The sequence below is a fragment of the Cuculus canorus genome, chromosome 11 (genome assembly GCF_017976375.1).
Source record: "Cuculus canorus isolate bCucCan1 chromosome 11, bCucCan1.pri, whole genome shotgun sequence".
NCBI lineage: Eukaryota > Metazoa > Chordata > Aves > Cuculiformes > Cuculidae > Cuculus > Cuculus canorus.
In genome coordinates, this window is record NC_071411.1 from 1,134,418 (window position 1) to 1,162,407 (window position 27,990).

Consider the following 27,990-nt stretch of genomic DNA (forward strand, 5'->3'; position numbering starts at 1 on the left):
GGCGCAGCCTTGGCGTATCGCTGGCAGAGCCACACGGCAATGGGCATCGACTGCTCCTCTCTGCAGGCTGGAAGGCGCCTGTTGAGAAGAAATGGGCAAATGGGATGGCTTATAAATTACTTTTATGTATATATTTATTGCTGTGGTGCTTATAGCAAGAAAATCAGTGCTCCGCGAGTGCCAGTGAGCCGCCAAAGGGGCGGAACGGAGCATCTCAACTGCGCTGGCATTTTTTTCCAAAACTGCGCTGTTTCCTCTCATTTGGGCGGGGGCTGTTTCAGTCCCATTTCTACGATGCTCTTTCCTATCACCAGATTTTTTCCTTCAGGCTCTGCCATCCAAACCAGTCAATGCTAGTCGAGCAAAGGCGGCCGACGCCTGACCTGCCCTTCCAAGCCAAGCGAAGGCTGAGGGGAGTGCTCAGAGTCCACCGCTCAGTACAGGAAAGTTCCCTTCCTCGTCACCTCAAGACCTTCAACTCACAGCAATCCTGCCTGGAAGCTTGAGAAATGCCCCATCCCTGGAGGGGTTCCAGGCCAGGTTGGATGGGGCTCGGAGCCCCTGATCCAGCGGGAGGTGTCCCTGCCCATGGCAGGGGTGGAACTGGGTGGGCTTTGAGGTCCCTTCTGATCCAAACCATTCTGTGATTCTAAACACCGGAGTATTCAGTACCGCAGCTTCTTTATCACATAAAGCCAAGTGGTCTCTGCTGGTGTGCCATGGCAGAAAGCTTCCTCCCGACCTTGAAGCCAATCTGGCTGTTTGCAACACGCACCTCTCAGGCTCTGAAGGAACGGTGATGCTAAAAGCACCGCTGCTCCCACCAACAGACCCCGTGTTTGTGGCCTGTCCCCAACGCTCCCCCGTCCTCAGCCTTCGCTCACGCATCCAGGCATCAAAACCAGTCTTTTACGAGCTCCAGCGCTGAGCAGCAGACAGACCGAAACCCTGAATGAACTGGGCATAAATCAGGCGCTGACAAACACGCCGAGAAGCAGCAATAAAGTCTCTCTTCAGGATACCAGGAAAAGCATCCACCTAAGGCGCTGTGCTCCACGCTACGAGTCTGAACTCCGGATCACCCCTGCTCTGCCATCCAGCCCCCTTCCACCAACCCACCGAGCTCGTCCTTCCTGCCTGGGGGTCTCTTTGGAGGAGCCGTCCAGGACTCCACCACCAGGCAGCTGGAAAGTTCCCAGTCTGAATGCATCCACAACCAATTTGTGTTCCTTTGATCCTACGGGTTAATAACGCTCCACCTTTTCACCTCCCTTCGCGCAGCAGATGCTCCGTCTGTCCGGGCAGGCTAGCGGCAGCCCTCCCCTCCCTCCTCCGCTCCAGCACCACCTCGCCCGAGTACCAGCACGACCCTGCTAGGCGCGACCTGAGCGGCGCCCTGCACCAGGGCAACGTCTTCTCCTCCGCGTTGAAAACGCCTCACCTGCTGCAATCCCTGCGGTTGCCTCTTTCAGAGCTGCACCCGCCGGCAGCGCCAAACCGCTGAGCACCGCACGCATCGGCCCTTCGCCCGCCAGCACTGCCACACCTCGCCCGAAGCACGCAAGCAGGGCATCGAGGTTAGAAATTCCCCGCAGATGCTGCAAACTGGTAAGAAGACGCTACTTTTACAAGACGTTTTCTACCCTCTGAAGTCTCTCCGTAGCGAACAAACAGCTTCTTGAATACAATTATTATGGTTTTAAACACAAGACCCCAAATCCAGTGTACGTGTGCACAGGGAAATAGTCTGAACACCCGGCAGCACAGAGCGAGCCAGGGAAAAGCTACCCGGGACAGCGAGACTGCTAAGGTTCTCATTGACTTCCATGTGGATTTAAGTTACTTAACTCAGAGAAAAATAATAACTGCCCAAAGGCTGAGAGCAGCTCCCTTTCTCTTGCCTCGACGCTCGGGATTGCTGGAGTGGTGCTTTTGCACCGCACACCCGCTGCACAGTCAGCACGAGCCGTGCTTTGCTAAACCTCTTATAACATCTGGTCTATCTTCTGTGCCCACTCCTCCATCACACAGTGATGACTTTCTTCTCGCAGGTTGGTTTTTTTTTCCCTTCGTTTCCACTTCGTTGCCTCAAATTAAAATCCCGAAACATTATCTCGGCTCCCCACACCCCTCCCACACTCGGCTTTTAAACACTGGTAGAGATCAGCGTCTCCCCAGTCCCACCGCCGCTCCGCAGCAGCCCTCACCACCAGCTTACAGAGCCCCGCACGCCCACCGCTTTAATTGCATTAATTAATTGCAAGGGAGGGCAGCTCCCCGGCAGCAGCTCCCCCGGAGGGGCGGCAGCAGCAGCTGAGCGTGTGAAGGCTTAGGCACCGCCACCAACACCGACCCGGCGGCTCTGGCAGGAGAGGAGCGAGGACGGCCGGCGCTGCAGGACTGCGCTCCTCCACCCCACCAGCCACGGGTGCTCCGGGACCCCCAACGCCCCCGGGACTCCCCCCGGCAGCAAACACAGACCCCGGGCTGCAACTGGGGAGTCTCGCGGCAGCACCAAAACTGGGCAGAGACGGCGGATCTGCACGGCTGCCTCGGCTCATCTCCTCACGCCGGCCTCAACACCTGTGTGGGCATTTCACATCAAACCGTTAGGAACAGCCTACCAGCACGTTCTCTTGGGCAGAATCCGAAGCAAAGGGGTCGGTGACTCTGTTACAGAGGAAGACTGGAAAAACACAAAGGAAAATGGGCACGATTGCACTCCAGGGTAGATTTTCACGCTCCCTGTGCGAAAGCCAACGGACATCGTACAAAGCAAAGCCTGCCGGCAGCCCGGCCACACTGTAGGGTCCCTGGATCCCGTCTGATGGTAACGTGCAGCCTGCAAGCAGAGATCACAGCCGGTGGGCTGGGAGCAAGAGGAAAGCACCACCACGGAGACCGCAGCCTCCCCTTTGGGCTCCTGCTTGCATTTTCCACCTTCAAAATAACAACGCGACCGGCAGCACACGCAGAGCTCGTCGCACGGGCGAGGCAGAGAGCCCGGAATGCCTCCGGCAAACCGCACACCGAGTCCCCCACATCTCACTGTACAACTTTCTACTCCTCACATTCATTTTTTGACGTGGGACGATATTTTAGGATCGGCTCCGTTTTTAAAGGAATATCTCCAACCCCACTCCCGAAGCATCTCCCTGCGCGCTGGCTCTTCCTCGTGGAGGGCAAGCGGCTCGGCGCGGTTCCCTGCGAGGTTTTGCACCGATGACTCCTGGCAGGGCTGCACGTCTCTCTCCTGTTACATAACCACCTTTCCCGTTTGGGGCCGGCTCCGGTTGGGGTGGTCGCTTTCGGGGTGCTAGCACGCCGCCAGGCACCGTCCCCCCACCCCAGCCAAACCCCCAACCTGCTCCCAGGCTGTCGGCACTGCCACCCACCATTTATCACAGCCCTGCAAACCCAGAGCCCAGGTCACCCTCTTCCATGCCTCCCTCTCCTCCAGGCTGCGCCCCAACATCGCTTCTGAACCCTGGGTGCTGCTTGTTGCTCCACCCTTGCCCAGAACACCCCCATCCTCCTGCTCCTGTCACCCTGCATGTGGCCCGGGCTTCCCGTCCCGGAATTGCACCCCTCGCTCCTCCTGACCCCGCTCCCCCAGCCCTCGCTGATGAGCCCTCACCCACCAGGCAGCACCCACCTTTCTCCTGCCCCCCAAAACGCGGCCTCCCCCCCCCCCGCCCAGGCACGCTGTCCCTCTCCAGCCCCAAACTGCACCCCACCTTCCCCCAGCACCCATGGGTGCCCCCCGGCTGCCCGCTCCCCTGGGCAGTGCCTTCCAGCTGCCCTCCAGCAGCTCCCCAAGCCCCAACCGCCTTCCTCAACAACCCGTGCCCCCCGCCTGCGGCTGCACCCCGCGCTCTCAGCACTTTGCCCCCCACACTCCTGCTGTTTTCACCCCTGTTCTCCCGGTGCTTCGATCCCCACACCCCCATGGCTTTGCACCCCTCGCACGCCCCACTCCCATCTGCCGCCGGCGTTTCCCTGTGTGCACTCCCCAGACCCACACCCAGCGCTGCCACCCTCCCCTTGCACCCCACCCTGCACCCCCTACACTGCACCCCCTGTACTGCACCCAGCACGCCTGCACCCCAAAAACTTGTGCCCCCAACCCCCGTGCACCACCTCCCACCTCTGCCTGCACCCACCTACCGCCCTGCATCCCACCATCACACCGCAGCTCCCGCACCCCATCACCCCCTACTCCAGCCCTGCACCCCTCGCACTCCCCCACTACCCCCCCAGCCCCAGCCCCTGCCTCCGCCCGGCACCCCCTGATCCAGCCCTGTGCCCCCCGCGCACCCCCACACCCCTCGCTCACCACCTGCAGCTCCTGCACCCCCGATACCCCCCACCCCTGCACTTCCCGCCCCCCGTCTCAGCGCTATGCATCCCCCCCCCGCTCTGACCTGGCCGCGGCGCGGCTGGCGCTGCCCGGGAGCTGTCCACCGCCGCCCGGTGCTGAAGGCGGCTTGGAGGCGGCGGCGGCAGGCGGCGGCGGGGCCCCGGCCGCTGCTGCTGCTGCGGCGGCGGCGGCGGCGGGCGGTATCTGCCCGTCGTCGCCGCCGCCTTCTAGGCTGGCCTCGTTGCCCATGGCGGTCCGGGCGGGACCGCTCCCTCAGCGCAGCGCCGCCTCCGCCATCAGCCCCGCGCCGCCATCGCTGCCTGCCCCCGGCCGCCCCCGCGCATGCGCCGGCCCCGCGCGCGCGCCGCGGGCACGCGCCCCGCCCGGCCAATCGTCGCGCGCCGCCGGGCCCCGCCCACTCCCCCCGCCCATGGCCGCCGGGCCCCGCCCCCGCCCCGCCCCGCCGCCAGCCACCGGCTCGGCCCGGCGCCCAATCGGCGCTCGGCAGCCCCCGCGCCCGCCAGGCGGCGCCCCGGCCCCACGCGGGGTTCACCCCCCGCAGCCGAGGGGCGGCGCGGGCAGCGCGAGGGGCCCCCGGGGGGGTCACAGAGCCGCGGAAGGGACCTTAATGGTCATCTCGCCCCACCCGCCGGGATGCCGTGGGCGGCCTGGGGAGCGCCCCACGCCCCGCTGCTGCCGCCACCCGCCGGGAGAGAGAGAATCACCGTAGGACCACTGGGTTCGAAAGGACCCACGGGAGCATCGAGTGCGAGCGTCCCCCTCCCTGTAAGGTCCCAGGCAGCCCTGTGATGTCCCCTCCCGAGGTCAGGGGTTGCCGGGGAGGCCATAGTCAGAGAGCGGTGGTCAGTGGGGGCAGAGTTAGACTGGGCACGAGGAAGAATGTCTTCACGCTGAGGGCGGGGAGGCCCTGGCCCAGGCTGCCCAGGGAGGTGGTGGCTGCCCCATCCCTGGGGGTGTTTGAGGCCGGGTTGTATGGCCTCGGGCAGCCTGAGCCAGCGGGAGGTGTCCCTGCCCGTGGTCCCTTCCAACCCTAACTATTCTATGATTCTTCCCGCCAGGCAACGAGCGTGCAGCTCGCCCTGAGGTCAAGTGCTCTCTGATGAGGCAACAGAATTCTCAGCCAACAACCAGCCAGTCCCCACAAGATCCCGGCACTCAGCCAGTGGTCATCGCTGCTCCTCCACAACACCACAGCCCAAGCCCTGGGCTCACACGCTCTCCGTAGCAGCAGGGCTCAGCCAAGCACCCAGCTTCCCCGGGGGCATTGCTGGGCACCCAGCACCCTCCCAGTCCAGCAGGACCCACAGCACTCGGGCAGTAGCTGTGCCCTCTCAGCACAAGGGCACAAGCTGCCTGTTGGCATCAGAGAGCGCAGGGAGAGCACTCAGCCCTGCGCCGGGACAGTGCAATCACACCTCACCCACATCTCGCCTGTAGTTAATGAGGAGGCAGCGATAATTAATGCTCCCTTAACAGCAGAGTTCAGGTCCTGCAGGAGGCAGGCAGGGACCGGCGCACAGCTGAGCTGCTGCAGCCCCAAGGGGCTCAGCACCCCCTGTGCGCCCCAGGGACCCCTGCCAGGATCAGCCCCGGCAGGGAAAAGGCAGAGGAAGGGCCCCCCAGGAGCCCCACTGGCCACTCCCAGTGTTCAACACCAGCCCAAGCCCTGCCAGCAGCTGCTTTTTATAGGCTGTGAGCAACACTCTACCCTAAAATAGACGTGGAACTGGTTCTGGTCTCACCTCTGGTTCCACAGGAAGAGAAACTGCGGTGCCTCTACCTCTTCTCCACCAGCTTTCCCACTCCGCACATCCCTCCAGGCACGGCTGCTGCCCCACTCGGGGCCGGTGCGGGGTGTGGTGTAAAGCACGAAGGCAGCTCCGGAGCTGAACTGGGCACCGAGCAAGAGCAAAAAGGCTTTGGTTCCAGCGGGGGCAACGAACAAGTGCAATAAAACACCTTTTGTGCACACAGGGTACCTGCCTTGAGGGGACAAAGACACCAAGCAAGGGGGCTGAAAAGGCCCCCTGCAGAGCTTCTCCTAGACTTCTCCAGAATTGACTTCACTTGATGAAGTCCCCCTCCCTCTGGCCCAGGCTTGGTTTCCAGCCCTCTGAACCCTCTTCTCACACTACTCCAGACTCCTCCCCTCTCAGTGTTGCTCAGCAATGACCCCCAAGCAACACCGGCTCAGGCTCATGTTCTGGCCTTGCTCGCTTCCCTGGGGATTGGCACCACTCTCATCAACCACAGCCCTTCCCTGCAGCAAGGGCCCATCTCCCAGGAGCCACAAAGCTCTCAGGAGGCCTTCTCCAAAGTTGTCAGGAAAGGTCAGGTACATCCATCACCCCCACGCTCAGCGCCTGAGCTCAGCCCTCTGCTCTGAGCTGCAAGGGGGATGAAACGACCGCAAAGCCAGTGATGTTAACACCTGTGCACAGCAGGGTATTTTATTGCCTAAATACATGTTTTTAGACATCCCAGGTACCAAGGCTTCGAGGTACCGAGCCTGAAGCAGCTGCAAGCGAGAAACACCACAAATTGTAGGGAGTGCTGTAGCAAGGACCCTCACCAAGCGCGGTCCTTTCAGCGTGAACAGCCTGGAGTAAGAGGGAATCTCTTCAGCTTCTCCATCTGAAGAACCTGAGAGGTTCAGCTCCATCAGTCTACCCTGAAAGGAGATGTTCTCCAGCACTTCTTCAGGCCCTCCCAAATCCTCAAATCACTAGGCAGACCAGTTTCTAAAGAACAAAACTCCTTACAAGCTCATTAAACCTCTCTAGAAATCCATACAAACAAGATTCACACCAACACTTGCCAAGAACAGAGGTCCCATCAGCACAGCCATCTCTCTTTCCAAGCGGAATACGGAGTCACCCCCACCACCCTCCTCCCCAGGTCAGCAACTTCAGTGTCAAGTCTGCAAAAATGCAATGGACTTCATGGCCCAAACGAGGGCAAGGCAGAATATCCTCGTCTTTGGGACAGCCCCAACCCAACCGGCCTCTGCAGAAGTGCTTAATGGGATGAGGAACGCTCTGCCCAATTCTTCCTCCAGCAAACTTTCTTGGAACTACTTACACCAGACAGAGCTGGTGCAGGTTCCTTCTCCCAGGCTGACATCCCACATACCCTTTCCACACCTCTAGCTTGCAGCTGCATCCACAAGTGTAGTTCTACCTGATGTCAGAGAGCCTGGCAGCAGCAGAAGAGCTCTGAGCCGGCCAGAAGATGAGAAAACCCTGTTTATTCTGCTTGAAAATAGGAGGAAGGATGGGTAAAGTGAGGGAGGTGAATCAGTCCAAGCGTTAGCCAGAGGCTTGGTCTCCAGGTGGCTTGCTGCAAGGCCAGGATTCTCCCCAGGGCAGCTCACCTCGCACACAATGCAGCAGCAGTGCGTTGCCAGTCGCAGCCCTCCACGCAGCAGCGGTTGCATGTGGCTGTGTGAGCGTGTTCTGCCCCGCAGCCACCTGCCCAGCCGCTCCCGGGAAGGCAGGGGCTCTCACTGCAGGAAACTGTCCAGTCTGGCTTGGCTGCTGCTGGAGGAGGATGCAGAAGCTGCAGGCGCTGGCCTGGAGACATTCTTCTTCTTGCTCCTCACTGCTAACGGCCGGATTTCTGCCATGTTTGTCTGAAGGTAAAACTGTCAAGGCAAGTACAGACTGAGGGGACACAAGCGACCCAATACCCGCTGCCTGACCCACAGCGCTGGGACCTCGCCTTTCATCAGCACCAAAGAAACACTCCCTGCAGGCCCGGCTGGGCTTTGCCTCCTCCTCACAGCAGCAGTGCTCAGGCATGCTCCTGTCCCACTTGAGCACAAGCCAGCATTTAAGCATGTCCCTCCGGTACTGAAAGGGGCTCCAGGAAAGCTGGGGAGCGGCTCTTGATCAGGGGAAGGCAGGCGGGGACAGGGCTCCTGCATGAGGAGCAGGAGTCAGAGCTCCCTGATCGCTGGGTGAGCTCAGTCCAGCCGCTCCGTGTCTGCTGCTGCCCACCAGGAGAGGCAGAGGAGCAGAGTCCTGCACGAACAGAGGCTTCCGCTGCACGGGAAGAGACTGCGCTGCTGCTCAGACCACCCAAGGGCACAGGCAGTCCCTACAAACTGTCGTGCTTCTCTGAATGAGCCACCACTGATAACACTCTCAGCAAGTTCAGTTCAGTTTCGCTGAGCTCAGAGATTTCAGCCAGACAAGGAAAAACATGATGGCTACTTGAGCATCCCAACCCATTTTTGAGGAGTCCTGTCCCCCAGCCACCGACCAGAGTGGCCCTGACCAAAGAGAAGGAACAGAGATGAGGTCCCCACAGCATCACTACTGCCACACGAGCTGCAGAAAAGGATACAGGCTGAATGAACTTTGTTCTGCCTCCCAAGCCATCGTACCCCATCCTCACCTAGGAGAGAGAAAGAAATGAGGCTGGAGCAGCAGCACAAAGCCTTGGCTACCTCTCCTCAAGTTGGCTATGGGGAAGGGAGAGCCTGGCAGGCCACAGCTTCTGTGGAGGGGTTACAAGCACCTGGAAATGCTCAGTGCTTGCTGTAAGCCCTCATCTCTGGAAAAAGACAGAGCTAAGGCTGTTATTAAAGTCTGGGTATGTTGGGCACTCTCTGAAGGAAGCGGAGACCTCCGAGCAGCAGCAAGGCCTAGGATCCAGTCACCGGGACTGAGGAACACAAGGAAAACACCCCATGCTCCAAGGAGGTGGGGGAGCAGGATGGGGAGGGCCATTTAATCTGCTGCCAGGAAGGGAATGAGCATCTGTCATCCCTGGAGCTCCACAGGGCTGGGAAGCAGCCAGGTCACGCTCCAAGATTTGTCTACACACTGTATGTGTCAAAGGCAAAGCCCGATTCGCTTCCTCCTGCAGGGTCACCTCAGGACAGAGGCGTGCAGTGCCAGCCCCGCATGGGCTCACCAACTGGACAGTCATACTTACAGCACCTGTGTTCTTGCGGGGACCCAGCAAGCTGCCTGGAGATGGTTTCTTGGAGAGAACAGAGTTCCTGATGAATGCTGGCAAGAGTCCGTTAAGAGCGTCGTCCTCCAGATCGTCTGCCCAGTTCTGCTCCACAAAGTAATGAGAAAAGCCCTTTAACCAGCACGATGTGCTGAATTCAGTTGTCCCGCAGGGAGCACTGACAACGCGGGCGGCTACCTGGGGTGATGGCTAGTGCTGTACCACACGTCAGGCTGAAGGACAGCAGCTACAAGGCTCCCACCGGGGCTTGCGTGGAGCAGAGTCTGGGAGGCAGGATACTGCACCCAGAAGGCCGGGGAGAACCAGCACCTTTAGAAAGCCCCCCAGCCCTTGTGAAGAGCCCCACGTTGTGTTTGCCAAGCATATCTGAGGCAGGATAGTCAGCAAGAAGCGCATGTGTGCCCACACTCCCTCTCCGGCCCAATTCCAGGAGGCCTGAAGCAGCAACACAGTGTTTCTAGGAGACTATCAAGCGAAGTACTTTGAAGCACGCACTGTGGTTCTACAGAGGGGCTGGTCTACAGTTACAGCATCTCCTACACAGAGAAAATGGGTCCTTCATCCCAAGCTTATTAAGAGCAGCATCAAAGAAATGATACAGAAATCAAGAGTAGTCCCTTTACCTCCACAGTTTCCTTCAGAACCTTCTTTGCCAGATTTACCACAGGAGGCCTGTAAGAAATCCAACAAGCAAATCAGCAGAGATTTATTGTTCAAGTAAAGCTGGCAAGGACAGACAAGGCCAAGGAAATTATGAGGAAACTTGCAGCACAACATCAGGCAGCTGGAGAGCTGTCTGATCTCACACAGCAATTTCCAAAGGAGTGAGACTTTGATCTCCTTTAGCAGCAGAAAGAGGAGGGAACACTCACGGCTTTTTATCCAGCTTCTGCCTTTTTGCAGGGCTGAAGAGATATTTGCAGGGCTGATGCTCGGGGGTGTCCACATCAAAAGTAGCATCTAGGTTGATCTCATCGCTGTGGGCCGGGCAGTGGAGCTTCGGGTGCCGCAGTTCCACAGGAGCAGGGCTGAAAGGCCATGCAACGCATCAACCATCAGCAGGCCACCGCCTGCCACCCAGCAGACAAGAGGAAGACAAAGCTTCACGCTACATGATCGTGCAGCAAAGCAGCCTTGGGACCAGGATCAGAGCCCCATTCTGCTTACGAGACACTGAAAGGACAATCTGAAGCCCAGAGTTTATAGTCCACGTCCCAAACTACTCTTCACTCTCGAACAGCCTGTGCCATAACAGCAGCACCCAGAGCCCAGGGAAACAAGCTGGCACTGCTGTGCTGTGCACACAGCCCAGCTCGCTGTGCTGGGGTAACAGCACAGGCTCCTTGAAAGAAAGAGCCTGATAAAAATGTAAAAGATGCCATTTTTCAGGTTTGGTTCCTGTGCCTGGCAAAGATCTCCAGATCCCATACACCAGGGGACACTCACTGGAAGGCCAACTCAGAGGGACCAGGAGAGCAGCCCTAGGGATATTTCCCTGACAGGACATAGCAGCAAAGAGTTTGTCAAAACCTGGCCCATTCCTCCACCCCTTCCTGACCCAAACCCTGCAAAACACACACTTTTCCAATTAAACCAAACATCTTGTCGGCAATGAGAGAAAAACAAAATAGGACACAAGCAGAAGACTGTCGTGCTACTGCAATGCCTGCCAGACTTTCACGTCTCTGCCTCCCCAGTTAAACTCTCAGCTCTTGCTTTGGACCTGCCATCTCCTCCCTTGGCCTGCATGTGAGGATGTGCTCCACTAACCTCTCAAAGACCAGACGACTGAGTGTCTCTCTGGTTACAGACGGAACCTTCAGAGTATCCTGCAGGATGTCTATCTTCTTCTTCAAACTCTGGAGGGAAAAGGGAAGGCAGACAACAAAATAAGGGAAGGCTTAGTAGTAGATGTTTTGCTCCTTTTCCATCAGTCAGTCCCAGGTGGAGCTCAGAGGTGAGGCTAATAAGGGATGAGGGGGGGTGGTAACCTCATCACTAAGCAAAAGCCAGCCTCACTCCTGGCTTTGTGGCTGCAGGCCATGGCCCGCTGCCAGTTACTGCAGACCAAGTTCTCACCAAGATCTCCTGGTCCGCATTCTTCAGATCTTTCTGGGTGCTCTTTAACTCCTCCTTTGTCTTCTCCAACTCTGAAACTGTTTTCTGCAGCTGCAGAACAGAGCCCCCCCCAAAACAGCAGAGCCCTGGTTACTACACGTAGGTAAGGGAGACAGTGGATCTCCCGTGAGAGCTGTACTCTCCACAGCATCTCCTAACTTTCCCTATTCCGGAGCTTGGTTTTCCTGTGGCAGCCTCTGACCAATCCCTCTTGTACCAGCACAGCTGTATGGCTGCTCATTTCCTCAAGCTGCCTGCAGAGGGATCTCCAGGGCTGCTTGTCCAGCACAAACCTTCCTACAGCACTTCCCCGAGCAATGGTGACAGCTTTTCCGCTGATCTAACGCTTGGTGGCTGCATTCTGAATTCCTGCAGGATTCTGGACACACATCAGCGCAGGAATTGCAAAGCACAGGCCAGAGGATGGTTGTGCATCAGCAGCACCGGCACACAGACAAGCCTGATTCAGCAGGGAAGCAGGCCAGGAGCAGGGGTCAAGAGGTGGACTGCTACCACATCAGAGACTTTTGTGGGTTCAGGAGCTTCGGCCAGCGCACAAAGCCCCAGTACAGTCAGCTCACCCGCAGGCAAGCCCGGAGCCCCGAGCGCACTGACTCGCATCCTCCTGACCCGAGCTGGTGACTGCAGCTCAGCACTGACTCAGCCAGAAGCATCCCGCTTCCAGCGGCAGCACCTCATGGAGGGGGTTAACTCCCTTGGGGAAAAACACAGCAATCCCAGAAACGCCTCCTCCGTTGGAAGGGAAGACAACAGCTATGGCTGAATAACAAAAATAGGCCAAATCCACCCACAGCCTCTCCTGTTGTGAGTTTGGGCATAGGGACGCCCCAGGGAACACCTGCGCCTTGGAGAGCAAAGGTACACACACACACACACACACACATGGCCCAGCATCACGCGGGAGCCTTGGCTGAGTCAAGTGACCGTGGTTGTGCCAAGCCAGGGCTAAGCTGGCTCCAAAGCCCTTCCTGCGTTTCCTAGGCCCCAATCCTGCAGAAGGGGCTGGCAGCTGAGCTAGCTCATGCTCAGCGGTGTGGCAGAGCTTCCAGAGCACCTGCGTGCTGCTGTCTTCCAGCCCAGGCTCCCTGCCAAACACTGGCTGGTTCCACACATGCTGCCCCACCGGTGTCCCCAGAGGCTGCGCTCCTGTCAACAGCCCAAGAGCTGCTCCCTCACCTCTGCCTCACACCCTGACCCAGAAACCCCAGCCCGACACTCCTGCACCACCCATGCCACTCGAGTGGCCCACAGAGGACTAGGGCCACAGGTATCAACAGGGATCTCCGGAGTAGATGCCACCCTGGTGACTCCCATGCTTCCTTTACCTTGCTATTTACAGAAAACAGCTCCTTCCTCAGCTTCTCTGTCATCTCACTGGAGGTCTTCCGAGCCTCCTTCAAGTTCTCATATTCCCTGCAAAGAGACCACAAGAATCATGCTGCTCGTGCGAGGACTGAGCTATGACTTCTCAGACTCTGCAACTGCAGAGCCACCAGAGAAAACCCAGGAGACACAGAGCTCTTTAGGGAACAGAACTGAGTGCAGCAACACTGACCAACAGCGTCAAACACACCGCTACACCACGGGGGAGACAAAAGCTGCATAGGACAGCACCCTGAGAACAGGGCCTGAATGGATTTCAGCAGCAAAATGGAAACTGGATCCAGAGACATTTCAGTTATCTGTGGAAAAGACAGACAGACAACAGAGCAGCCTCCATGCTGGCAGCAACCAGGGGACTTAGCTTTAAGTGACTTTTTAGAGGCTTCACGCTATTTGCCATGCACATTCATTCCCAATTACACTGCGGGGACACTTGCCTCATTACAGCTTTGTATCAAAGCTGCAATTATTCAGCTGCCATCACAATGGCCCCGGAGAAGCTGTGGCTTTGCCCAGCAGGACCAGATGGATTTCCAGGTAGGGGAAAGCAGCGGATTTGCCTTGCCAGAAAGCGCTCGAGGCCACAGCTGCACGGTGCAGTGCAGCAGAGGGTACAGCCCAGAGCCCCTCAGCCACTCATTTCCCCCCGGGCACGAGAGGAGAGCGGAGGGAATAATAATCATCCTCTCATAGGTGCAGTCACAACTCAGGAGACAGTTCCCATGGTGACATGCATGTCACTACAGTGACAACAGGAACAGTTCAGTGTGACAGGCTCCAATCTAGGTCCTCAGGATCCATCAGTCAAACCCAGCGGAGGCCTAAACAGGCAGCGATGTCCCCCGCAGAGCTTGTGCCCCTGCCAGTACTCGGCAGAAGGTTCTCCCTGCGCAGACCCAGGGCAGCATGAGCTGGCTGTGCTGAGCCCACATCACCTACTTTTTCAGCGAGACGCAGTAGATCGCAAGCTGTTCCACTGCTGCCTGCCCAACTCCCATCTCTCTGATCATCTCCTCCACTTCGGGGCGCTGGCTCTGAAGCAACAGCTCAATCCTGCACAAAAAAACCCAAAACCACCACCTTACCCTCAGCTCCTGAGTCACAGACAGAGCTGGTAAAGAGACTGGAGCCCTGCTTCCTCCCAGGGAGCTGCTGCAGCCTCAGCTCCAGCTGCAGGTGCTCTGGATGCCACTGGAGAAGAGAGAGAACTGCTCCACCACAGCCAGGGCTGTTTGCTAGGGAAGAGCAGTGCTGCGCGGACAGACCAGAGAAGGGGCAGCTGTCCAGATGTGGGGCCAGCGCCCCAGCTCTTGGGGCCTGTAGCTGACTGTGTCCATGGGCAGGGAGGGACCAGGGTTCTGCTCCAGCACCTGCTGATAACAGGAATGGCACAGGGCCGTGCTGGGAGCACCAGGGGTGAGGTCTGTCCGCACACAGCACCGTGCCTTGCTGCTGTTCAGGGAGAGTGGCTGTCTGGAAACATAGCAGAAGCAAAAGTACAGACAGGCAAGAGCAGGCCTGCTAATGCAGCAGTTTCCAACCTTACAGGGTAAGATGACGGAGCACGTGGGGCTGGATGTCGCAGCAGGCACAGCAGGACCCCTTCCTCCCTCTCTGAGAAGGGGAGAGGCATGCAGCCCTGCCTGCCAGGCCCAGGGAGAGCTCGGGATCTCACCGCTCCATGGTTCTCAGCTTGTTTCGCAGACGGCGGGCCTCCTCCTTTGAACTTCTGTTATCCTCCTGCTGCTGCTCCAGGAATTTCATCTGCTTCTGCAGAGAAGCAAGCGCACACAGACCGTCAGAAAGGCTCCAGGGATTGTTAGAGAAACATCCTGGCTTATGCGCACTGCGGGCAGCTGGGAGCATACATTGGCTCTTAATGCTATCACCACCTCAGCAGCCTGGGATTACGGAGAGTTTAGCTGCCTCCTCTCCGGACCCTGCGCTCTGCTCCCTGCAAGCACAGCAGGGTCTCAGCGCTAATCACAAGACGAGTGTAGCACTGAAACTGCGTCTTAGCTTCTTTTCTGCCAGGAGCATTTGTGGAGTTGTGCAGTATCCTGTCCGCAGTGACAATTTGCTTTCAATAAGCAAGAGAGTCTGCGGCAAGCCAGCCTTGCTCTTGCTTTTTCCTCCATGCAAAGCTGATCCCTTTGCTTTAGCCTCCCAGTTCTCCTTGCCGTTAGCTGCTTAAAAGATAAATAGGAATGTCAAGGGGGGGGTCTCTTCTGTGAGACCTTAGCAAAAGCAGACACCCACCCAGGCACTTCTCTCACCTGCCTGGAGAGGCTGTGAGTGTATCACAGCCACTGCCGTTTCAGGCTCTCCAGCAGCAGGAACGGAGAATCTCAGCTGAGCTGAAAAAGCAGATCTACAGTGGCAGAGGACAGGGCAAAGCTGGCCTGAATTAGCGCTGTTCCAGCGCATCTGCGTTGCCTAGGTTTGTGCTGCTCACACAGCAGCTTCCAAAGGCTCTGGGCCTGGTTTCAGCACTGTGGTGACTCCAGGAAGAGGTCTGGCCAAGGACCATTGCCTCGTAAAGTTCCTCCATGCAGACATTAAAGGATTTTATCCACTTCCTGCCACAGAAACCAAACAGCTGTGAGACTGCTGGGTCTCTGCAGTGGGACAGCGTGGCGGGCTCACTCTTCCTTACGCAGAGCCCATCTTTGGCTGTTCCTCACCAGAGCTCCCTACACTTTGGATCCCCAAAGCAGGGTTTTGTGCCAGGTTGGAGCTGAGTCCCCAGCCTCCGACAGCCTGAAACAGCAGCGAACTCTTGCACAAAGGTTTAGCAGCAGCTGACAGTACTAGAAGACAGGAACAGCCTGTGGGCTTGACCTGCGTCACAGCTAGTTAAGCCTGTGTTTTCACTGTAGAAGTTTAGTGCTTTAATCTTCAGTGATGCATTATAAGACAGTTCTCAGCTGAGAAACCCCACACACCACAGGAAAAAGATATCTCCAGGTCCCTAATCCTCCTGCCCTGCCCAGCTTTCATTCAATGGACTCTAGCACATACAGACAGTTTTGCCACAGGCAAGATAACCAGAGAGCCTCCTCCTGAGGTGCCACAGCAGCAAAGCCAAGCACAGAAATGGCGACTTGAGCCGCAAACGCCAGCTCCCACTGTTACAATTGTTTCTGCAGGAGTAGGGAGTGTCAAGGAGATTCCTGCCACTGGTACACTCGGCATCCCAGGAGGCATGGCACACACCCAGGCCGCCTTTACACCCAAGCAGGCTGGATATAATCCTATAGTCAGGCAAAAATATAGTTGTACTGGCTCACAGCAAGGCCTGTCTGGCTTTAATTCCTCACTATATTCCTCCTTCTGCCCTGCGACCGCACCACGCTGCTATTGTCAGGCAGATCTGAACTGGTTCCTCTCAGCAAGAGCCCAGCTGCAGTGGGACACAGCAAGACAACCCCACAACTCATCTACAAGTCCTCCCTGTGCCACTGGGCCTTGCAGGGCAAGGAACACAATGCAGTTTAGGCTGTTGGATCAGTGATCTTGGGAAGTGCAGTGGACCCCTACCCTGCCTTTCAGCCTGCATCTCACAGCTCCAGCACCCGAACCCCACCTTCTTGCGACAGGCACATCACCTTCACACAGAGGAGAATGCAGAGCAAAGTTGCTCTGCTCACTACAAGACATCCCGATAAAGTGGCTCCTGCTCTTCCCCTCTTCCACTTGCTGTTTACGCACAGTACATGACTACGCACTGAGTCACTGCATGCTGAAACACAACAGGAATATTTGATCCCTGGACTTCACACATTACTAACCTAACCGAATGAAAGCCCTGGCAACAGAACACAGACAGGAGAGTTAGCTGGATCAAATCCCACTCAGCTGAAGCTTGCAACTCCCCCTCCATATATTTCAGTTTGATTTCTCCTCCAATCAAACCAAGAAACTAATTTTCCTTGAATCCCGTCTGGCCTAAACCCATTTCAGAAGAACATTCTACCGCAGGGAGCCAGTGTTTCAGCAATGGGGCGCTGGGGCCAGTTTCCACACTCGGTTCACGCTGCTACCTTTATGATCAGCACTGCTGCTTCATTAGCGAGGCTCAGCCAGCATCCCCCAGCCTGGGCTGGCGCTTCTCCTCCACCTCAGCCACCTCTACCTTCAGCACGCAAGCCACAGGCCTGGCTTTTACAGCTCTGAATCACCCCCAGGTGAGGCGCATTCAGGACCTTGAGAGCAGCGACAGCGCTCGCTTCAGTTTAATAAAACCAAAATGAGAACCCAGCTCCACCGCTCTTCTGTCATTCAGGGATCAAGGAGGCAGGAGCCTCAAGGCAGCAGATCTAAAATGCCACCAGCACAATGTCTTTATTAGCAGGGCCTGTGGAGATCTTCAACAAAACTAACACCAACTGTGCAATGGTTAGAGCTGAAGTCCTGCCAGGGACGAGAAAGGTACCTTGAGAGAGGAGCACAGCATCTCTGTCTCTCCCAGCACCTTCTGGAGAGACTCTATGGTGGCATTGCGCACATCTAGAGTGTCCCTCAGCCCATCCACAACAGCCTGGCATTCCCGTTTTTCTTTCTCTGGAAAAGAAAAGAAGAAAAAGGTCATGGCCTGGTAACCCAGACTTCAGCTGCCCCACAGCAGCAGTACAACAAACAGGCCCTGTTTGCAGTGTCAGGCTCCAAGCTGGAGCTGGCTGTTCCTGTAGAGAAGCCATTTCCCTCCCCTAAGTGCTGTCTGCAACAGGGGCTGCACCGAGCAGTTGCTTCTCCCAGTGCCAGCATGCTTCAAGATTTTCTTTACTAAAGATAACAAGTTCCCTTTAATAGCTTTCCAGTGCCAGCCCTGCTAGCATTAAGCTGATGCACCTTAACTCTTGCATGCTCTCTCAGCCAGGCTTACACAGGGAAAGCTGTTCTCGAGTCACACTGAGCTGTCACCAAGCTGCAAAGCCGAGCACCAAGCTCGTCCTCTTCACATGGAGCCCAAAATGTGGGGAAGCCCTTTAGGGGCTGTTGGGAGGCTGCGCACAGTGATCCGCCACGCCACTGCGTCACCACGCTGCTGCAGCTACCCTCGCCATGGCACCTACGCCGGAGGGCAAGAGGCAGTAAAGCAGAGCTCTGCCAGGCACTGGGGCTTTGCAGGACACACGATGGCTTCAGTAGATTCGTGAGAACGGCCACTTTTTGCCAGTCACAAACTCCTTTGAGTCCTGCTGCCTGTTCCCACACAGGCAATCCAGAAACAAAGCATGCACCTCTGATCACCAGAGAGAAGGTGGTGGAAAACACCACCAGGCTTCAATTTGTTTTGTTGAGACAAGGGAAAAACAGCTCACAATGCAACAACCATCACCAGGACCTGACAGACCTAGGCAGCGAACAGCCAGCACCACTGGAAGCTCAAAGCAGTTGGGCAATGAGGGAAAGCAGTGACCCCTCTGCCTAACCCTGCTAAGAGCGCACAGTAAAGTCTTCAGCTTAGCAACTTCTGGCTGCTAAAATTGTCCATGGCTCCAGCCACAACAGCAAAGAGGCAGTCAGTGCCTTTCCAAACAGCTGTTTCTCCTTGCAAGCAACCCAGTTTCCAACCATGCCACCACGTCCCATGGAAACGTGACCCGCAGTGCAGCCTCTCTGCTCGATCAGACAGTACGAGAGCCACTGGGGAAGAACAGAGGAACATACCCCAGCAGAAGCACGCAGGTGGCCAGGAGAACACACATTGCTTTCTCAACAAAGTATTTTTGTCTCCATTGATCCAAAAAACCCTTCCTCTCCAGAGGCAGCACAGCCTGGAGTTGCTCCCCTGCATTTGCAGAGACTCCACCAAAAGAGTTAGGGCTTCCCCCTCCTCCGCTCCCAGCCACCCAAAGGCAGATGGCAGGAGTCAAACCTCCCCGTGCTGCAGGAATGAGTTTTCAGCTCATTCAGAGTGCCTCCCACAGTGCCTGCTGGGTCTGCTCGGAGCTCTGCACCTCTAGAGCCATTTGCAAGCTGATCAGAGACTGGCAATTACACAGCACAAAGCACATCTTTAAGTGAAGAATTTATACAAGAGAACCACCAGAGAGCAGAGTGCCCACAGCAAAGGAGGCAGGAGGTGGGAAGGAGCTTCTCATTTCCAATACGAAGAAAGAATGGGACAGGGAACGTCAGATCCAACCTCTACTCACCAGAAGCTGAGAAGATGAGCAGGCCTTCGAGCAGCTTTTCTTGGATAACATCCTAGCAAGAATCCAGCCACCTTCCCCAGAAGATCTGGCTCTCTACCAAGTCACTAAACTCAACTAAGCTGGCAAGGGAACAGGCCTCAGAATAGAGATGTGCAGATTGTCCAATTCTGCTCTCGGGCTAAGGACTGAATCCTCAATCTACTGGCTATTCATGTCTGTCTCGTGCATGCAGGGAAGGCAGAGGAAAGACGACTCGCAGAGCGTGGGCGAGCCCCCAGCATTCTTAAGAGGGTTTTTTTTCCCCTTCTGCTAGCGTGCCTTTGGATTTCTGTCACTCAGACTGACATTTTCCTTTTGCTGCTCATGACTCATGTTCGGATGACAGGCTGCCTACAGACGATGCTTAAAACCCATCGACAAGTCTCCAGGGCTTTTGCTTTTCCTGCCTCCCTCAAACATCCTCTAAAATTAAAGATGGGGAAAATGGAAGCGCACGCGCACACTGAACTCTGTCTGCTCTTCACATGACACATGTGGCACTGTAACAGCCAAACAAATCTAGAGCTGCTTTTGGGCACCACTTTTACCCCCTCATCTGTCAGAAGGAACAAGCCTTCGCCACATGCAGCTGTGAGTTTCCCCCGTGAGCAAACGAAAGGTTTTTGCTTTCAGCAAGCCTGCTCCAGACATAACTGTGCTGCACTCCTGTCGCTCCTGGTCAGGGAGAGGGGCAGAAAAATTGCATGCATTTCTCTAAACTTGCAGATAGCACCACTGCCGCAACAGAGCTAAGCCAGGCTGTGGACTCTGTCTCACAAGCTTTGTACAGCTTCAGGTGGTCTCACTGCGGAAAAAGCTCTGAAGAAACAGCTCATCAAAATGGTTTGCAGGCTGCACCATGCCTTGGGCTTCAGAGAAGGGTGGGCTCTGCACGGGGGTTCCTCGGGCCTGGGCAAACCCACCTCGCACAGGCAGAGCCCAGGACCTGCCGATCCCCTGCAAGCAGCTGGAACTCACCTTTCATGGAGAGCTGAGCCTTCACCTTGTCCAGTTCATTCTAAAACACAACACAGAAAATCTGATTAGGAAACAGTCCACAGAGCAGCTTTCACCAGATCTTAAAAGGACCCGAGAGGTTTCTCGGCAGGACATCTGCAGCGTCCAGGTGCTAAGAAGGAAAGGCGGTAACAGCAAGCACCGAGTTACAAGCAAGTACTATCACAGGGAACGCAAAGAGCACCTCCAACTGGCATTCTTCAGGGGGAGAAGAGAAGATCCCAGTTTTGTCTTAGCCTTGTCAACCTTGTGTTTCTCACACTGTCAGTCATCTTGTTTTAGCTGAATAATTTTGGAAGGCTCTCAGGGAAAACACAGGAAATCAGACAGGAACAATTTTGATAACATTTTACCTAAACAAGGCAATAAGGCAGGGACGTTGCCAGACTAAACTGGCTTGAGAGCTGCTTTGAACTGGAGTGAACTTCAGCAGGGTGCACGTGGGAGACAGGAAGGCACAGCCAAATGTCTGCAAAGGTAACAACGTACACACTCCAATGGCACCAGTTCACATTCTGGAGGACATGGAAGTCTCTGCAGTTCAGGATGCTGATGGGAGCTGATAGCTCTGTTGGACTGCCATAAAGAGATCACCGACAAACCAACCTATCCTGAACCCAGGGCACACGACGACTCCTGGATGCTGCGAGGGTCTAGGAAAGGTCAAAGGTTTGTAGAACCTTCATTAACGATCAGAAAGATGCAGCAAATGTCCCACAGTTTAAATTATATAGGTAATGAAGGGATATGAGTTATGAACGCTGGCAAATCGCCAGTATGGAGCTTAAAAAGAAGGACTCTGTGTGTGTGTGTGTGTGTATAAAAATATATATATAGAGAGAGAAATACATACACAGGAAAGAGTCAGCAGAAGATGACTTAAAAAGCTGTGTTAGAGAACTGCAGAGGAAAGCACATAACAAGTCAGGCAGGAACTGCAGTGGAATAAAACCACAATAAAATGCCAACACAGTACTGAGGCAGAGCACACAAATCTGCACAACCCGGAATGCTACATGCAAATCTGAGCTGAGAATAGCAGCGACAGTGACCACGGAGCTGATGGGACCAGAGCGGAGCTCTGCCAGGGACAATAAAGGCAGGAGAGAGACTCAGTGCATAGAAGGTACTGGACGCAAAGCCTAGCAGAGCTGCTTTCGATCTGTGCCCCCAGGGGGAACAACAGCTGGAGGGCTGACATGGCATTAGCTCTGCTGCAGGAACTATTCTGGAGTAGCTTCCTCAGAGTCCTATTCAGGAATGATTAGTGAGCTCACAAGATGTGCTAATTAGCATGATAGTGAAGAAATCCCGGGCTACTGCGGGCAGCTACGTAGCAGCATTACCTCATTCATCAACTTAATCTGAAATCCCTCATCCTCCACCACTGCTCCTAAAGACTGCTCTCAGCTTTCACTCCTCTGATAGAACCTCTCCTCTCTCTGCCAACCTGAGCTGCCAGACCTTATTTTCCCAAGATCAAATGAGTATATCTCGACCACAAACCATTCTTCCAGGTTTCTACCCTCCCCACCAGGTTTGCAGGCAGGAATCCTCCTCTCCCTGCCTCCTTTTCACCAAGCTGAACAAGCTGAGTTCTCCCAGTCTGCTTTGGAAGAAGGGCTCTCAGCTCCAGAAACGACTAGAAGAGTCAGGCTCCAGATGGCCTCACCAAGGTGTTACACCCCAAAACTTACTGGGAAGACTGTTCTGATTGCTGAGCGCCATCTTTAACAGCAACACAGGGTAAACCCAAAGCTCAGCACCCAGAATGGCTTGGATATGTTGCAGCCTTCAGCCCATGGTCTGCAGCTACTCCAGGGAACCAAGTTCCTTCTAGCATTTCATGCCTGGTGGTGGGAAGAAAAGTAGCCCCAGCACTCCTTGGATTGTAAATATTTGAGAGCAGAAGTGAAAGTGAAGAATAGCACCAAAGACAGTTACTATCCGAAAGATAATTCGGATAATTCTGCAACAACAGGAAGAGGATTCAGATCATGAGGGAACTCTTAGGACCACAGAGAAGTGGGGACATAAGAACAGTAGCTCCCAGAAGAGCATCCCAGGCTTCTGTCCCCAAGGCGACAAGCGGACCACAGCTGTGCACTCAGCCTTCTAGCACACTGAAGCACACTTCGCTGCCCCAGTCCAACCTCTTCATGGCGGGAGGCCAAATGCTCATTCCAGGACATCTGTGGACTGCGCAGATACAGCTCCAGTTGATTACGGAGACGAGTACCACCCTACGGCCAAGCCCTCCGAGGGACAGGGCTGTGGGTAGGAACAAATCTGGCTTTGGGGCTTCTTCAGGTGAAATCACTTCAGGCTGAGGAAGTTACCAATTATTTTCTCAGCTTCCAAAGAGTCTGAGGACAACGCACCACATGTCTGGTGCCCAGACCAGAGCACATATACCACTCAGACAGCACTCCAGTCAAGATGGATATCAAATCCCACCCACAGTGATCTGAAGTTGTGAAGGTGATCCATGTCCCCCACAAACAAAGCAGAACACAACATAGTGACAAACCAGAAACAGCCCAGCAGTGACCCGAGACAGTGCAAGGAGCAGTAAATACCCATACAAACAAGCTAAGCTAAACTACCCAGAGACTATTTGGTTCTTTCTCATTCGCAGTCTGGGCCCTTTCATTAGGAAAGCTGCACAATCAGGGCCAGACATTGCTCTGACGGCCACACAACACACACTGCAGGAGCATGACGAGTTACTAGAGAATGGTTTAGGCCAGAAGGAACCTAAGACCGCATCTCAATCTCCCCTCTTTCAGCTCAAAACCGTTCCCACTCATCCTATCCCTGACCTCACCGATCAAGAGCCCCTCCACAGCTTTCCTGGAGCCCCTTTCCCTACTGGAAGCTGCTCTAAGGTCTCCAAGGAGCTGTCTCTGCTCCAGGCTGAATAAAGACAACTCTCTCAGCCTGTCCTCATGCAGGAGATACTCCAGCCCTCGGATCATCTCCGTGGCCTCCTCTGGACTCGCTCCAACAGCTCCAGGTCCTTCCTGTGCTGAGGACTCCAGAACTGGACGCAGGGCTCCAGGTGAGGTCTCACCAGAGCGGAGCAGAGGGGCAGAATCCCCTCCCTCACCCGCTGGTCCCACTGCTTTGGATCCAGCTCAGGACACTGTTGGTTTCTGGGCTGAGAGTACATGTTGCTGGCTCATGGTGAGCTTCACCTCCCCCAGCACCCCAAGTCCTTCTCCTCAGGGCTGCTCTCAATTCAGCCATCAACGTTGTTGTGCAGGAGCGTCCCCACAGCCCTCGAGCAAGGGAGCAGTTCTGCAGCACTGCCTGCCTGGAGGGGAGGGCTGGGCGACCTCATCTTCTGTCCCAAGGTGGAGGTAAGAAGGAACGGAAAGCTCTTCTGGGGCAATTTTTTCCAGTCCACCCATTTCCAAGTCACTCATCTATTCATACTTGCAAGAACAGATCAAATATGCACTAAAGGCAATGTTTATCCACTCTGAGCTGTTGCCGGGCTTCTAGGGCGCGCAGCTTCAAGTGCCTAGAGATGCTTTTTCATTTCCTCAGCACACATACTTCGGGCTTCAGCTTTTTTTTTAGTGGTCTTTGAGAACGACAGTGCTACTGACATCATAGTCTGGCTGGCTTTATTTTAAAAACATATGATATACATATAGCATTGTCATGGCAACTGCTAATTATGGTAATTGCTGCACATGCTGACTCTAAACACAAGAGGGTACAAGCATCCCATTATACCAAGGTCAACCAATTACATTTTTTTTTGGAACAGATAACTCCAAGACATAAGGAGCCACGCTTCATCCACACGAAAGGGAGGAGAACAGGGAACAGCCACTCTGTGTTCATCCCTTCTCACCTCCAGCTCTCCACACCTGAGGGTGCCACTTAGAGAAGATCACCCAGCACCCCTGCTCCAGCCAAGTTCCCCCACGACAAGCCAGCCTCAGCACTGTCTGCCGCTGTGGCTTCAGGCAGTCCCTTTCCTGATTTATCTTGGGGAACCAAGACTTAATCGCCACTCTGCCCCAATCTGTGGAAACAGACCTACCCATACTTCCTCTAACACCTCTTCCTCCAGAGGTCCAGCAGTGCTCGCACGCAACCAAGCCACAGACACTGGCAGCAGTTCATGGCATTGGGGATCTTCCTTCTCCTACCTTTTGGACAAGCTCTGTAGCCTCATCTCCAAGGCTTTGAGACCCAAGGGAGAAGCAACAGCTCAATGTTTATTTGATATTTCAGGAGGTTTCAAGGTAAGTTGACAACCAGAATCATGGAATAATTTGGTTGGAAAAGACCTTTGAGATCATCGAGCCCAAACGTACCTGTCCACTACTAAACCAGATCCCTGAGCACCTCATCTGCCCGTCTTCTAAACTCCTTCAGGGATAGGGACTCAAACACTTCCCTGGAAGAAGTAAGAGCAGGGAAGTAAAAGAGGCTTCTTGAGTCGATTTGGCCACAGGAATTCTAACCCACTGCTTGGAGACTTCCTTACCACAGAGCTGAGCCTGGGTGAGAACCAAGAGGGAGGACAGAGACAGGCAGGAGACATGGATGTGCTTCAGGTCTGACACAGCAGCACAGTGAGCGCCAGCCCAGGAAGCTGCTGTGGGCAGAGGACTGGCAGCCCAGGCCACGCTTCCAAGATGCTGAAGCATCCCACAATGGAAGAAGAACCCAGTCAAATTACCTGCAAGGTCTCTGCATCCAGTGCTGTCTGCTCCTCCAGGGCAACATCAAAAAACAGCTTATTGATGACGTGTCTTTTGCTGACCTAAACACAGGAGACAGGAGAGGTTGATGGGCACGGATATGGAAACACAACAGATATGGAAGACAGATGTAGGGAGAGAAGGTATCATCTTGTCACAAGGCCGTGAAAGACAAGTCAGATCACGTGCTCAATGCCATTAGCGACAATGCTCTGCTCTGGCTCATCAGCACAGCAGCAGACCCCCCACTCAGATTTGGGAGCTTGGCTCCAGCCAAGCTCCTGAGCTGCAGCAGAAAGATTCAGGCATTTCCGAATCAAGCGCAGTCTGTTCTCTGGCAGCAAAGGCCCAAGCAGCTGACGCTGAGCTAACAGGATGCCAAATCCTAAGACAGAAGTACGCGCTGCTTTCTGCAGGCAGAAGGTGCTGTAATTGAATTTGATAGCTCTCCACACCTCCCCCATGCAGTTACAGCTTTGTGTTTTAAGTATTATATACAGTCATGACACCAGCTAATTGCATAGTTACTGCTACAGAAGATGTTATTTCGCGATAACTCCATGGTAACCCAGAGATGTAAGAGGCAGTGAAGAACAGAGGGAATCAACAAGTCAGGGAAGGAACAAGGGCCAAGACCTTGAGAGGAAGAAAGAAGCATGAACACAGAACAAGCTCGAGCTGCAGCTGGCTGAAAACCCACATCTGAGCATGAGGAAATATCTCCTGCAGCTGTTACACACCAAGACCTCTAAGCAGCATTGAGGCTGGTGACACCTGGGACTTCAAAGTCCAGGTCCCGACTAAGCCACTGGGTCCCCAAGCCTTGGCTTCTCATCCCAGAAGTAGAGCATATCCTCCCTTCCCTTCCCGGCCTCTGCTTTCCTCAAGGAATGGCTGAGCACTGCAAAGCAAGGGCCTGATATAAGGAGCAGGTGCTAAAGAACAGGCTGCTCCCCTGCAGGGAACCCCAGGCACTCAAACCTGGTGTCCTGCTTCACCCCTTCCAGCCCTTTCTGTCATTTCACCAATTCCCACTCAGTCTAAATGAAAGCCCTGAAATCCAGAGGCCCTTTCTAGAGAAGCCACAAGACAGAGAGCAGCAGGGCATCCTCAGACCACCCTTTCTGGTCAGAGGGGCAGCTGAGGGGAACACGCCCTCTAAGCTTTAAGGAGAGGAAGTTCTCTCCTTAAAGCTTTTCCTTGCGTCCCCACAGGCCCAGAGCACAGCTCCTCGGTGTCGTTTAGCAGAGCGTCGAACCATGGAAACACAGAGGCACACAGAGGTGTTAGGTTTACCTGGATTCGGCATTGTGGGCAAGTCCGGCTCGGTGCTGATTCAAACCACTGGATGAGGCTGAGAAAGGAAAAGAAAACACAAGGAGAATCCTTAAAATCCTAGAGTGCTGCTCTGGGGGCCACCCCGGCAGCTCACTGGGAGACAGCCGGATGTGACACCTGTTTACAGACTAAGAACAGAAAAGCAAACATTTAGTCCAGAGGTGTAGCTAACAGGAACATCATGTTCCAGCACACGCACTCTCCCGTCGCCTCTGAGACAATTCCCAGCTGAATTTAGTGTGCGAGCTTATCTTTGCCATGGCAGAGTTCTTACAGAGCTCAGATCTCCCTGGGAGAGAGTCTTTGAATAAATGTAGCTTTGCAGGAGCGAGCGGATCCACGGCAGAAGAGCTGCTATATCAGGATACGCCAGCTGAACAATCCCCAGTTTGGTCAGCTCCAAAGGCTGCCACTGACTCCGAGCACGGAGCGAGGGAGACCGGGCCTGTCTCTCCTCTGAGATGATGAATGCGAACCTGCCGGGCTCCCCAGGAGCACCACTAATGCGTTTTGCAACCAAGCCATTGCGTCATACTCGGAATGGGTTTATTTTTGGAGCAGGGTAGCAGTCTGGAGCTGACAGGTTACCTTCGGAAGCTCTCCCTCCTCCGCTGGCTGTTGAGGAGAGCGAGCCTGAGCTGTGGGACTGAATAAGAAGCAAACATCACAGAATCTCTTGGTTGGAAAAGACCTTTGAGATAGAGTCCAACCATCCCTGACCGCTACATCTGCCTGGCTTTTAAACCCCTCCAGGGATGGAGACTTCACCACCTCCCTGTGCAGCCTCTGCCAGGGCCTGAGAACCCTTTCCATAAAGGATTTTCTCCTAATAGCCAATCTAAACCTTCCCTGGTGCAACTTGAGGCCATTTCCTCTCATTCTGTTGCTTGTCACCTGGGAGCAGAGCCCAGCACCCACCTCACCACAACCTCCTTTCCAGGACCTGCAGAGAGCAATGAGGTCTCAGCCTTCTCTTCCCCAGGCCAAACAGCCCCAGAGCCCTCAGCCACTCCCAGAACCCCTGGGCTCCAAACCCTTCTCCAGCTCCATTCCCTTCTCTGAACGCGCTCCCGTAGCTCGTTGTCTGTACTGAGGGAGCCAAAGCTGAGCCCAGGATTCGAGGTCTGGCCCTCACCAGTGCCGAGCCCAGGGCAGCACTTGTGTCTCTTTCAGGGAACAAGTCAAACACTTCCTCCTTCACCGCACACGGAACGCATTCCCTTAGAACTTTCCCTTCCAACAGGGAAAGCCCAGCCCTCCCCTCCCAGCGTGGAAGCGCTCTGCGGGACGAGGGGGCTGCGGGCACCTCCAAACCTCTGCGGGCCGGGGGGCTCCGAACCGCGGGGGGGGGGGGGGGGGGGGGGGGGTGTCTAAACCCCCAGCAGGGCAGGAGGGATGGACAAGGGCCTCCGAACCCCCGCGGGGCGGCAGACGGGGCGGGCCCGGGGGCCTCCTATTCCCTGCAGCGCGGGCCCGGCGCCTCTGGACCCCGTCGTGGCGGTCCCGGCGCTCACCACTCGCGGTGGAAGGTGTGCCCGCACGGCACGGCCGCCACGTCCCGCTCGTGGTCGAAGAAGTCGGAGCAGATGATGCAGCGGGCGCGGAGCGGCATGGCGGGGCCTGGGCGGCACGGCCCGGCCCGATTCAAACCCCGCCGCCCGCCCGCCGCTTCCGGTCCGCAAGGGAAGTGACGTCACGGGCAGCGCGGGCCCGCCCCCCCGGTCTCCCCCGGGTCCCTCCGCCCGTCCGCCGCGTGTACCCTGGAGCCTAATGAGGGCAGCGGGGCTGCCAAGCGCCTTGGCGAGGGGTGGGTGGGTGAGACCAG

General features: G+C 55.6%; 2 protein-coding genes across 6 annotated transcripts in view; both read right to left on the reverse strand.

Moving 5' to 3' along the window:
- BSN (bassoon presynaptic cytomatrix protein) overlaps positions 1 to 4,692 on the reverse strand; it is an 86,430-nt gene extending 81,738 nt beyond the window's left edge. For all 3 annotated transcript variants that reach the window (XM_054077084.1, XM_054077085.1, XM_054077083.1), the window contains exon 1: positions 4,425 to 4,692. In XM_054077084.1, coding sequence (XP_053933059.1) covers positions 4,425 to 4,609 — 185 coding nt within the window. In that variant the 5' untranslated portion in view covers positions 4,610 to 4,692. The remainder of the gene's footprint in view (positions 1 to 4,424) is intronic.
- A 2,130-nt stretch (positions 4,693 to 6,822) lies between these two features.
- Positions 6,823 to 27,834, reverse strand: TRAIP (TRAF interacting protein). 3 transcript variants are annotated; one of them, XM_054077092.1, is made up of 15 exons: positions 27,680 to 27,834; positions 26,124 to 26,181; positions 24,806 to 24,889; positions 20,065 to 20,104; positions 17,322 to 17,449; positions 14,562 to 14,656; positions 13,826 to 13,939; positions 12,829 to 12,916; positions 11,444 to 11,533; positions 11,135 to 11,223; positions 10,237 to 10,392; positions 9,988 to 10,036; positions 9,328 to 9,448; positions 8,729 to 8,779; positions 6,823 to 8,012 (listed from the first exon to the last, which is right to left on the reverse strand). In XM_054077092.1, the coding sequence occupies exons 1-15, from the start codon at positions 27,775 to 27,777 to the stop codon at positions 7,690 to 7,692; spliced, it is 1,584 nt and encodes a 527-aa protein (XP_053933067.1). In that variant the 5' UTR covers positions 27,778 to 27,834; the 3' UTR covers positions 6,823 to 7,689. The 3 variants fall into 3 exon arrangements, with proteins under 3 accessions (XP_053933067.1, XP_053933069.1, XP_053933068.1); XM_054077093.1 differs by having other exon boundaries at positions 7,740 to 8,012; positions 9,323 to 9,448; XM_054077094.1 differs by lacking the exons at positions 20,065 to 20,104; positions 24,806 to 24,889; positions 26,124 to 26,181; positions 27,680 to 27,834 and adding an exon at positions 19,048 to 20,002.
- Positions 27,835 to 27,990: the final 156 nt, after the last annotated feature.